The sequence below is a fragment of the Amphiprion ocellaris genome, chromosome 9, assembly GCF_022539595.1.
Source record: "Amphiprion ocellaris isolate individual 3 ecotype Okinawa chromosome 9, ASM2253959v1, whole genome shotgun sequence".
Taxonomy (NCBI): domain Eukaryota; kingdom Metazoa; phylum Chordata; class Actinopteri; family Pomacentridae; genus Amphiprion; species Amphiprion ocellaris.
In genome coordinates, this window is record NC_072774.1 from 29,784,222 (window position 1) to 29,796,745 (window position 12,524).

Below are 12,524 nucleotides of genomic sequence, written 5' to 3' on the forward strand. Positions count from 1 at the left end.
CCATCACAGCATATTTATAAAAAGATGTATTGGGTGACAGGCACCGCCTCAGACCATTAGGAAAAGCATTACGTGGCCAAACGCACACACAAATACACATGTAGCTACACACAGACAAAAGGCTGATGTCATGGAGGTTTATCAGGTGGGGTATGGTGATGCTTCAGAGCATTACAGGCTGTTGTTCTTCCCTTAGCTTACAATTTGGACACATTTTCCACCAGTTCTAAGAATCAGACATCTTCCCTAAGTGGACACTTTTGGAAGATATCTGGTACGACTACATTTGAAAAATTATAATAAACATAAACATTGTCACTGAGTGTGTTTACATCAGGAAAAAACACCTTCCGAAATGCATGTACAATGCACTGTGCAATGAGTAATCCCCAAGCGGCCTCAACACAAACTGTCACATTACTAATTAATTTTAAAAATTATTTTAAACTCAATCAATTTTACATTTAGGAAAAGCAGTGACCACCTGTCTGTCTCAGTGCACCCAGCCACACAAAAATTTACTGATAGTTTTGTACTGAAGAGCTGGTAACAAACCCATTATTATTATTATTATTATTATTATTATTATTATTATTATTATTATTATTATTATTATTATTATTATTATTATTATTATTATTATTATTATTATTATTATTATTATTATTATTGGTGATGATGATGATGATGATGATGTTGTTGTTTTACAAGTTTAAGAATAATATCCATCTGTACGTTTACAGCAGCCACCAGCAGGGACTCAGCTCATTTAGACTAAGTTTATGAAGCAACAGCGCCCCCATGTGGTTGAACAGAGTGCTACATGTGAAGAAGGCCTAGGAACTATCGAATCAAGCCGTGTTTCCTGTCGGAATGTAAAATGTGACGGAAAAAACAGCAAATTACGCCTTTTCTTGTCTGTAGCCGCAGTTTAGGTACCAATTTAAACCTTTTATTTAATATAACCCTGAATTAAACGTACATGAGAGTACGTTAAAAGTACGTCTAGCCTAATATGCTAATGCTGTCTCATCTCTTTAATGTAGCGACGCCACAAAGTCTGGCGAATAGATTCATTTATTTATTTTTCTCTAGTAAATATTAACGTCTAACTTTGTATGTGAGGAATGTAATTAGAGACTGACTTTAAAACAGACCTGCTGATAGCATTAAATCCTGTCGTTTAAAGAGGTTTCGCAGGTTTATGCTGCGGTAACGTGCTGCTGAACTGTCCATGGGATGCGTCTAAATGCTGGCGTGTTGTTGTTTTTCTCTCCAGCAGGTCACAGACTGAGTAGAGTCCAAAATGAAGGCAGCAGTAAACCAGAAGCTGACAGAAATGGGAGAGAGAGACAGGTGAGGTGGTTTGACAGTTAGAAGCTGATATTAATAGTAGCTGTCAAGTATCGTTGCTCCTTTTCATCCTGCTACGGTAAAGTCAACTTATTTACATCAAAACATGTTTTCTGTAAGTTATTATTGGGAATCTATTCATAGATGAACTTCATCAAATGCTGTTAGCCCCACAATAACGCACCTCCATCGTTTTAATGGAAAACTTTCCATAATGCATGAATATAAGGTTATTCAGATTACTGTATATTTGCTGCACACTACAGTTCAGATGTTTTCTCCTCTGTCACTCCAGCATCTCTGAACATCTCTAGCTCTCTCCATGCATTGGTTAAGACAGAGATTGGGAGCTATTATGAAGTAAACACTTGCCTGCTTTATGTTCATCAGGAAAACTAACCTGTATTTAACTGATAAAGGTGCTCTAACACGTATTCATTTCTCTGGCAAACATCCCTGAATAGTCTGAATAGTTCACCGTGAGAATCTCAGCATAACAGAGCAAATTACAGATATCTGGGCCAAAATAAACAGACGTCTCTAGCTGGTATTTGTTTTAGCATAAGGCAGAACTGTACTGCTGTGTTCTCACATGTGTCTCACTGACAGACTGAAGGAGTTACTGAGAGCTAAGCTCACTGAGTGTGGATGGAAGGACCAGATGAAGGCTCACTGCAAAGGTGAACATCACAGCCGTGTTGCTGTATCAGATAGTCGCTAACAGAATAAGGGTAGGAAAACTTGAACTTGATGAGATGTGATGGGTTTTTTTCTGAGAAGTTTCTTTTCTTCTTGTGCATGGGGTATTGCTGCTCTTTAGTGACTTACCTTCCCTACTTTATTTACAGGCAGCCAGTGTGAGAGTTTTTGCAGATTAAAATGTTAGATTTCAGTCAAACTTGCTCTTCAAACTATTTTCATAAACTGTTTTCATACACAACTGATGCAGCATCTCCCAACCATTTCCACTATATGAGAATTACCTTTAACTTTTCTGTTCTGAAGTTCTTGATAGCCCAAAATATTAAAATAGGCTTGTTGAAGATGAACTATGTTGCCTTCAGTTTGTACATAAAGTTATAGAAACACTGATTTGTGTTGGTATCAAATGCATACGCTACCGTTCAAAAGTATGGGGTCACTTAGAAATCAGAATCAGAAAAAAACTTTATTAATCCCTGAGGGGTAATTAGGGGGGCAAAGAGCCGGCCATTAAAAAAGAGCTAAGGCCTGCTGCCAGTAACAGTATGGGTGTTGCTGCGGAGGTAGTAAAGGCAGTAGTGTCCGTAAAAGTGTCAGAGATTTAAAACAACAGATTATGTACAGCAATAATTTATTAAAAATAAATAAAAAAAAAAAAAAACAGTAAGTATATTAAAGTCAGTAATTAAGACAGCAGAATGTATAGAATGGTAATATTGCACAGTGTAAAAGTAATGACAGTGTCTTGTAATATTGCACATGAGGAGCGTGTAGTTGCTGCACTGGAGACAGTTTTGTACAAAGCTTAAAGTTGTCGTAACCTCTTAGAGTTCAGGAGGAGAACAGCATTGGGACAGAAGTCATTCTCCTTCTCTGGTCTTACAGGTCAGACAGCAGAACCTGCGACCAGATAGCAGCCGCTCAGATGCAGGGAACAGAGCATGTGTTGAGTCACTGAGAATGCGACGAGGCAGGCTGCATGCCTGCTGCTCGTATACAGTGTTCATGTGGCGAGCAGGAAGTCCAATAATCTTAGAACCTTCACAATGTGCTTGCATGTTGTGCAAACGGTTCCTGTCCTGTAGGGTGATGGAGTGATATCAGCAGCATATGGAGAAAGATAAAACACTTTCAATGAATGTGTAGTAGAATGTCAGGAAAATGTTCTCACTGACAGAAAAGAAGTTCAGAGTAGGTACATCCTCTGGTGGCTCTTCCTCAGGATCCCCTCAGTGTTGGAGGAAGACCTCAGTTGGTTGTCAAGGATAGTACCCAGGTAACTGTAATGTCCTTATTTCTGCAAGAAAAACTTTTTTTTCAATGAAGATAACATTAAATGAATGATAAATCCAGTGTAGACAGTGTTATCGTGGTAAATGACTATTGTAGCTGGAAACGGTTGATTTTTAATGGAATATCTCCATAGGGGTACAGAGGAACATTTCCAGCAACCATCACTCCTGTGTTCTAATGCTACATTGTGTTAGCTAATGGTGTTGAAAGGCTAATTGATGATTAGAAAACCCTTGTGCAGTTATGTTAGCACATGGATAAAAGTGTGAGTTTTCATGGAAAATATGGAATTGTCTGGATGATCCCAAACTTTTGACCAGTAGTGTACATCAGTTTGTACACAGTCTTTAGTAGTTCTAATTATGACCAGGTAGTCTGTTAAAATGCTATTAAATAAATCTGTGGTCTCTTTCCAGCCTCCAGTTTACTTGAATTCTCATGTAAATCAGCATTGTATCAGTTTGTATATAAATCAGCTGAGCAGAACTGTCTTTCAAAATACATAACTACACCTAAACATCAAGAAATAGTTAAATACAGAGGAACGAAACACAAGACAAAAGCTTTCAGTCCTGATTTGTCAGATATTTAGACTGTCGGGGCCGAAACATCTGGACTGATGCTAGTTTAGAGTCCTTATATCCCACCTGAAGTTTATGTTGTCAAATACTTGAAGAATTTCTTAGTCTAAAGTTAATATCCATCAGACGAGGACTGTGATATATCGTATGCAGTTTATGATCTATAATATTAATGTCACGTATTCAGCCTCTCTGACTGATAAACGTTAGCCGTAACCATCAACCAACATGTATTCTGTTAACAGAATAAACCTTAAAAGTCAAGCAAAATATAAATTCAAGTAGAGTTAAAAGCTTCCCTCAAATGTCATGTTGTTGAGTTGATATCCAAACAAATCACTTATTAGATCAGGCGAGAGCCGGGATTTCCCAGCATGCCCTTAGGCCATGCAGTTGGTGGAAAGCATCTGTGGCCACCATAAACTCATGAGACTGCTATTTCTGATGTCATTAGACCACGGTGAGATCAAGTCAGACAGAAATCTAACCAGCATCCAACGTGTGATAGTCATCAGTGATCGATTCTTTGGTGGTCTGCTGATTGTGAACGAGCCTAGTGACGACTGGAGCAACAGCTTGTGTTCAGAAAGTTAAACAAGTGTACCATTTGACCAAAAGTTCAACTGGTTAATTGAGCGAAAACTTACATAACTGCTATGAACAGTCCTCCTCAGTCGGCCATTAAAGCATAAAATAGCACCTAAAGAGAAGAAAAGACATCCTTCAAATTAGTGTAAGATCACCAGACCCTTACAAGAGAATTTAGGGGATAGTACAGATTTAATAGTTTACCTACAGGAACATTCTTTATTATGGAGCTTAAGGTTCTTGAAACTTCAGAAAAACTCTGAAGAGCCAGTTTGCATAATTTAGCTGTCATAAAGAAGGATAATACACTTTTCTAATCTTATTTGCTGTGTTATGTTAAGACAGATGTAAGACAGAATACTGCTGCTGCTCTCATCTGCGTTTATTGATTTGCAGAGGTCATCAAACAGAAGGGCTTGGAGCATGTCACTGTGGAGGACCTTGTTGTGGAGATCACCCCTAAAGGAAGAGGTACTTCTGAGTTTTTTATTTAAGGCATAAGAGATTTTACATAGTAATAAAGACTGTTGTTGCACATTAGTGTCACTCTCCTGAAAGATGGAAAAAATGCTCTAAAGTTAATATTTTTTGTATGCATCACAAAAGACACAGGGATGCTATTTTTTCCGTAGACTGTAGCTCCAGTAGGAAGTGGTGCAGTCAGGTTTCATTTCCAAAAAGGCAGGGCTGTCAAACATGTGGCCCGCAGGCCTAAATCGACCCTCCAGAGGGTTCAGTCCGGCCCTCAAAGTGTAAAATTTCCAGAGAAGACATTAACTGCAGATTGTAAATTAGTAAAACTATAAATTTAAAAAATTTCTAGACCATGACAAGTTGTTTTGATCAGAAAGTAAAATATCAGATTGTTCATTGTTCTTTTGTCATTTTGTGCCTCATTTTTGTCATATTTTGTCGTGTTTTTGTTGTTTTTTTGTCTTGTTTTTTGTCCGACTTCTGTCGTTTGTCTCATATTTTTGTAATTTTGTTTCCTTTTGTTTCGCTTGGGTTTTTTGTCTTATTTTTGTCATTTTGTGTTTCGCTTTATTCGTTGTTTTTTTATCTCCTTTTTGCCATTTGGGTCTTTTTTTGTGTCATTTGTGTCATTTGTTCATTTTTTTTGTGGCTTTGTGTCTCCTTTTTGTAATATTTTGTCATGTTTTTGCTGTTTTTTTTGTCCGACTTTTGTCGTTTGTCTCGTGTTTTTGTCGTTTTGTGTTTCCTTTTTGTCTCGCTTGTGTTTTTTGTATTATTTTTGTCATTTTGTGTTTCACTTTGTTCATTGGTTTTTTATCTCCTTTTTGGCGTTTTGTGTCTTTTTTTGTCTCATTTGTGTCGCTTGTTCATTTCTTTGTTGCTTTGTGTCTTGTTTTTGTAACTTTTTATTGTGTTTTTGTTGTTTTTTGTCTTTTTCTGTCTGACTTTTGTCGGTTTGGTCATAAAGTAAAATACTACATGTTGTTTAGTTCCAGACACCTGAGACTAAATGTTGTGTTCCTTTGTAGACACTCTGTGGTCTGGAAGTTGTAATGTGCAAATGATAAACTGAGGCTGAATGGTTTTGAATTTGAACTTTTTTTTCTTATGAAATTTCAGGTTCATGTTTTGTAAAAAGATAATTCCTCAAATATGAACATTTTCAGAATGCACTTTTTTGCACCAAAACAAAGGGAAAAAATTGGAGTTATGGTGATTTATAGGTTTTGATGTTCTGTTTTCACTGGTGCGGTCCATTGGAGATAGAATTGGGCTGAAGGTGGAACCTGAACTAAAATGAGTTTGACACCCTTGCAATAAGGGATGTAAGTGTGAACGTAATCACTGAAATTCTGCAGAACTCGTACATCATCATAGTGACTGATGCCTGTTTCACTTGCAGCTTTGGTGCCAGACAGCGTCAAGAAGGAGCTTCTACACAGAATAAGAGCCTTCTTAGCGCAGCATACCAAGTAATTTAGCCTGAATGTTGCATTAGACCACTTGCCTATACTCTCATAATACAGATGTCTATTTTTGTGAAGTAATTTACTTGAAAGATATTTTTTTTCCATTATCTTGATTTTTTTTAGTAACTTAGAGTACTGACTCAGATTTGGACACTCAGCTGCGTGGTCACCGACATCTACAGTTAGTGCCTGCACTTGTTCCATATTTGTAAATGCATTTACCTTGCACATGTAATCGTCATTTGTATATGAAATGTTCCGTTTAAATAAAGTTTTAGATTTATTTGACTTATGTGGACAAAAATATTTTTATAACAGTGATATACACCACCAGTCAACAATCTGGACACACCTTCTCATTTAATGGTTTTTATTTATTTTCATGACTGTTTACATCATAGATTCTCACTGAAGGCATCAAAACTATGAATGAACACATGGAATTATGTAGTGAACAAAAAAAGACTGAAATAAATGAAAACATGTTTTATATTTTAGATTCTTCAAAATAGCCACCCGTTGTTTTGATAACAGCTTTGCAAACCCTTGGCATTCTGTCAGTGAACTGGTTTTCACTTCATTGGTGTTCCTTGTCAAGGTTCATTTGTGGAATTTCTTCCTTCTTAATGAGGTTGGGACCATCAGAAGTCAGGTTGGTCCACAGCTGACAGTCCTGTTGGACAACTGTTAGAATCCATATTATGGCAAGAACCAATCAGCTAAGAGAAACTACAGTCCATCATTACTTTAAGAACTGAGTCCAGAAAATAAAAAAACTTTGAATGTATCCCCAAGTGCAGCCACAAAAGCCATCAAGAGCTACAATGAAACTGACTCACATGAGGACCTCCTCAGGAAAGGAAGACCAAGAGTCTCCTCTGCTGCTGAGGATAAGTTCATCTGAGTCTCCAGCCTCAGAAATAGAAAGTCAACAGCAGCTCAGATTAGAGCCCAGATAAATGCCACATAGAGTTCTAGTAGCAGACACATCTCTACATCAACTGTTCAGAGGAGACTGAACCAATCAGGCCTTTATGGTCCAATAGATGCTAAGAAACCACTACTAAGGAAAAGCAACAAGCAGCAGAGATTAGTTTAGGCCCAGAAACACCAGGAATGGACACTAGACCAGTGGAGATCTGGGCTTTGGTCTGATGAGTCCAAAACCATTTCAGGTTCTACCTCATGAAGCTCATTGAGAGAATGCAAAAAGCAAAGGGTGGCTACTTTGAAGATTTTAAATTAAAAAACATGTTTTGACTTACTTTGTTTCCTACATAATTCCAGATGTGTTCATTCATAGTTCTGATGCCTTCAGTGAGAATCTACAATGGAAATACTTTTGACTGGTAGTGTATGTGAATAGAAGCTGGAACTGTGCTGACATTTGCAGCTGTGCTACTTTTTAATGGTCATTTTATTGCATTTTTGAGGTGGAATTGGGTGGATGCATAGTTGTTGGTAGTAAAATTGTATTTTGTCTCATGGTGAAGCAAATACTTAAAAAATTTAGGAACAGTTAGCTTTAAAATGTGCTGTTTTCAATAAGCTATGGCCTAAATGCTATTACAAAATACCCAAAAATTATTTAACAATGTATAATGTTAATTTCAAAGTTTAAACTAACCCTGAATCCATATATTAGGCCTTGGTTAAAGAATTTAAAAGAACCTTGAAAGGGCTTCATAAAGGGTGTGAAGTAACTGATTAGCAGGAATCTAAGAAGGACTTTTGGTTCCCTGTAATATTCTATGTGTAGCTCGTTTTCAACAATTATGCCATTCTGTATAAAAGTCCAAAATAATAAGCTCTCCTGGTACATGTGCTTTCCATTGTTTAATTGAAGAGTCATGAATGTGTAGTCTCAGGTATCACCACAGCAGGCAGCTTCACACCTGGTCCTTCAAAGATGCAATTGGAACAAAAAATGTGACAAATGAGAGAACAGTCTGAAATAGCTGACAGGAAAAATAGTTATTTCCCATAATGAATCGCGCCCAGCTGGTGCCGTGAATTTACACTGTCCTTTGATTAAATGGACTGAAACACAAAGAGCCATGATCCTGTAATGACAAGTCTGGTGCTGCTTTACTTCCCGGAATAACAAATTGTTCCCAGCAGACGGGGAGAGATCATGAAAAGATGAACAGGCGTGACCCAGTTCACAGGGGACCAATTGCCTTCACTGAAATCTGCTCGTCAGGTTGTGTCGAGGTTCTGGGTGCGTTCTGGATGAAACGAACAAGAGCTCATGGGTGATTCAAGGCTCGAGTAGACGCGTTGAGTCCAAAAAGCATAAATTACGTACACCATGGCAAGATAGTCTCAAAACATCTAAACATCAAAAACCTGGCCTATGAGCTCAGAGTTAGCTTTTGTGTGTTTGTGTTTTGTTGTCCTGCAGCTGTCTATCAGCTCAGACTGTCACTGTTACAGGAATGTTGGCTTCATGTTGTTCCGTCCACATGCAGAACCACATCATTGTGTTTGATTGAAGGGTGTCTATAGTTACACATGCACGATGCCTAATTGGTTATAGATTACATTCAGAGAGGCCATGAACCCAAAACAAGGCGCCCCTCGGCACGAGTAGCACATTAGTGGGTAGTGAGTGACTCTGCGCTGGTCACCCACCCAAGACAGAGAGTGTGTTTTCTTAGCCGAAGGACCAGCTGTGACATCAGCCCAGGTGACAACATGCTGATATACAGTGCTGTTGTGGAGGCCAACTGTAACGTAGTCCTCCAGCTCTGACCACACGCTCCTTTAATGGCCTACATCAATCCCCATGTTATCAGCAGATCTCCCTGGGCCCCCGCATATAAAGGGGGCTCTGCACACTGCAGCACACCGCAGACCGGCACTGGATAGAATTACCAGTGATGCAATTTATTATCATACAGATTTTTATTTACTTTCTCACTCTCCGTGCTCAGCTTTTCCCCATCACTCAGGACCTGCACAGCTCTGCCGAGGAGCTGTACAGTAACCAGATGACTCTGCACATCATAAAAAAACGTTAGACAAGGAAAAAAGTTGTGCAAATAAAGGGAAGACATGATTTAATGAGTCCCATTCTCCCATTTGTTGGCTCAGGGAGGCACATCTTGGATGTGACAGATTTAAATGAAGCAGTCTAAGCAGCAGCTGATGGTGAGGAAGCGAACAGATCGTAGCATCCTGCGAGGTAGCCTCTGAATGAACCGCATGTCAGGCAGCAACAAAGAGCAAGCGCACCCTTATTCCACCAAAGTCAATATCAAGCTGTGTCTGAGCAGCACGTAATGACATTTAAAAGGAAAAGACAAACACGTTATGTATGTTTCCATATGGGTTTGTGTGCATGTAGGTAAGTGTGCGCAGATATGTTCACCACCCCTGGAATCAGATCGTTGCAGCGTGATAGCAGCTGTGTCAATAGAAGGCAGAAGTGTGGTCCTGTAGGCTGAGTCCCATAGGTGCTCCCCAGTCCCCTCTCCAGTGAAACTGGCAACATCCAGAGACCATAAACACCTCCCTTACTGTACAAACAACAGAAGAAAAGGCAGCGCAGGGTGGAAACAGCTGGCAGAAACGTGCTCATATTTTAAACAAATGTTGGGGAGTGATGATGTTAGAGCACACTGCCTTATTGGGGTAACGGTGCACCTGCTTCAGGGGATACTGCTTTAAGAAGTGTCCGTGAAATGATGGATCTCAAGACCTGGTCATACAACACCAATAAATAAATCTGGACATGTTTACAACAGTATATCTGACAGTTCTTATTTATCGGACTCAGCTATGGGCTTTGGTGTGTCATATATCTTTCTCTATATTTTTTCATAATGGAAAGACCAAAGACATTTCATAAGTAGACAAAGAGTCACAGAGGGTGTTTCAAAGCAAAAAAAAAAAAAAGGGGAGGGGAAGGGGTCATGTGCTCCTACAAATTCTGAAGACCCAGTGTGCAGTTGGCCCTCTTTACTGTCAACATGTGTGAATGCCATGCTCGATAAATTTCTCTTTGAATTCTCTCACTAGAATTTATGAGACGTGCAACATGGGGTTGCAACTCTTTTGAAACCTACACACTTGCAGCGCTTAGTGGCGTTTACATTCTCATTTTGAGGGAGTGGGAGAAAAAAAAGAAACAGTGAGAGGCTGGCATGTAGCATCCTGCAGTGTAAAGAGTTTTAAATGTATTTACATTCTGTTGTGTCTCTTGGGAACTGTTTTCTACACACTAATGAGGCTGAGGAGCAAGTTTCTTTCTGTTATTCCTGGCATCGACGCACCGGTCGCAGGCATACCACTCTCCCTCTCTTTTCTCCCCCCTCTCCCTCCTTTTTCATTCTCAGTAGCCCAGTGCAAATAATAAATAAGAGGAAATACATCATCCCTTTTTCAATCCGAGAGCCAAGAGCGGGTCTGCCAAAGTTAACACAAAGCAATCTTAGGTAATGATCAGCAAATGTGTATAAAGTTTCATAGAGCATGACTTCACATAATTCTTGTTTAGATCATGTTGGCTGGCAGAATCTCAACTGTGATGCTGCTGCAGTAGACACACACACACACACACACACACACACACACACACACACACACACACACACACACACACACACACACACCCTGTAGCTTGTTTGCATGAGGCTTAAAAGCAGCACTTCTGTTTTATAAGTTGCCGTAACTGATTTGATTCGGTGTAACTTTGTGGCAAGGATTAGCTACCAGTCATAAATTGTGGAATTTTAACAGAGGCTTTATGACACGCTCATGCCCATTCATTCTGCAAAAATGTGTCAGGTTTTCCATTCATTTACACACATCGGTGGCACAGACACAACACATTTCATCATGGCTCAATTGATGAAAATTATTTGCTCATTGTAAAAAGAAAAACTTCATTGAGTTGTTTTAGTGCTCGACCTACAGCACAGCCAGCGTGCAGATGGAGAGCCGGGGGGTCTCTATGCAACAACACAGAGGAAAGAAGCCAAACACAATCCAGACATTGTTTACCCTGTTTCTGATGTAAAGGCCACTTACTGTCGTGTCCAATGCCTAACCCTTAATTTGCTGCTCCAGCCTTTGAAGTGTGTGCATATTTCTGTTTCCTGACACTACCTTTCCTCTCGCTCTCTCTCCTCCGAGCCCCAGCAGTTGATATTGCAACTGGATAGGCCATGTTTCCATGTAGGGGCTCTTTTTGGGCCTGCTCTGATGATAGAAAACACAAGTGGGGAAGGGGAAACGGAGTGCTGGGCGCACAGATCCACAGAGGGGCCCCGGCCCCGGCCCAGACAACGCTGCAGGGGATTAGAGCACACCCTGGCAGCAGAATGGTTTCACTTAAGAATTTCAGTAATCACTTTTAGGAGTGTAATATATAGCTGACCTTCGGCAGCGCCACACGACCCCCCGCTCCCCCAGCCATTTGATCAAAGGAAGCGGCAGTGGCTGTGCAAACAGGCGCTATCAGTGGACTCCAATGGATTTACTGCCTGCTTCTTCTCTCTTGTCTCCCCTGAGTCGTGTGCTGATACACACTGAAACCCAGTTTCATCTTACAGAACCTATTTTTCTCCCAGTACTAATTTACGGGCCAGATCATGACTTGAGGGAACTTAAAGGAGGCGGAGGAGGACGAGGGAATGGAGAGAGGGAGGGAGGGGAGGCTCAGGAGGCCTCGGGGAAGGGGAGAGCGTGGAGGTGGGAGCAGCTCGGGGGCCTTATCCACTGCCTGCTGACTGGGCCGAGCAGAGCGCTTCTCATCATCATGGGAAAAGCCCAGTAGGTGCTCTCTTCTCAGCTGGAGCAGCCAAACACCGTGGCCTGTGCGCCGCAACAATAACAGCGAGCAGAAAGAGGCCAGAGCACCGGCCCAGTAGGGCTTATATAGTGCCCTAAATCACAGGAGGCTCTGACAAAGAAGTGGGAAGAGAGGATGTCGGTATCATAGCAACTATTAATAACCTCCATCATACTGGTGTGAACACAGCTGAGGTGTTTCCAAGTCCTTTATAAAGCTGTGGCTTAATGTTTCCTCATGTTTAATTACACTCGTGCATGTTCCTTC

At 40.3% G+C, this 12,524-nt stretch overlaps 1 protein-coding gene across 3 annotated transcripts; it reads left to right on the forward strand.

Moving 5' to 3' along the window:
• The first annotated feature begins 812 nt into the window (after positions 1–812).
• eny2 (ENY2 transcription and export complex 2 subunit) lies at positions 813–6,748 on the forward strand. Of its 3 annotated transcripts, none has more exons than XM_035940919.2 (5): positions 813–935; positions 1,280–1,356; positions 1,963–2,033; positions 4,914–4,988; positions 6,394–6,748. In XM_035940919.2, the coding sequence occupies exons 2-5, from the start codon at positions 1,307–1,309 to the stop codon at positions 6,465–6,467; spliced, it is 270 nt and encodes an 89-aa protein (XP_035796812.1). In that variant the 5' UTR covers positions 813–935; positions 1,280–1,306; the 3' UTR covers positions 6,468–6,748. The 3 variants fall into 3 exon arrangements, with proteins under 3 accessions (XP_035796812.1, XP_035796813.1, XP_054869312.1); XM_035940920.2 differs by having other exon boundaries at positions 856–935; positions 1,283–1,356; XM_055013337.1 differs by lacking the exon at positions 813–935 and adding an exon at positions 955–999.
• Positions 6,749–12,524: the final 5,776 nt, after the last annotated feature.

Excerpts from the sequence above, each read along its gene's own strand:
- eny2 (XM_035940919.2), top strand. The coding sequence starts at position 1,307 with ATGAAGGCAGCAGTAAACCAGAAGCTGACAGAAATGGGAGAGAGAGAC. Across the intron at positions 1,357-1,962 it reads GAAATGGGAGAGAGAGACAG|ACTGAAGGAGTTACTGAGAG; the intron begins GTGAGGTGGTTT and ends TCTCACTGACAG. Across the intron at positions 4,989-6,393 it reads GATCACCCCTAAAGGAAGAG|CTTTGGTGCCAGACAGCGTC; the intron begins GTACTTCTGAGT and ends TTTCACTTGCAG.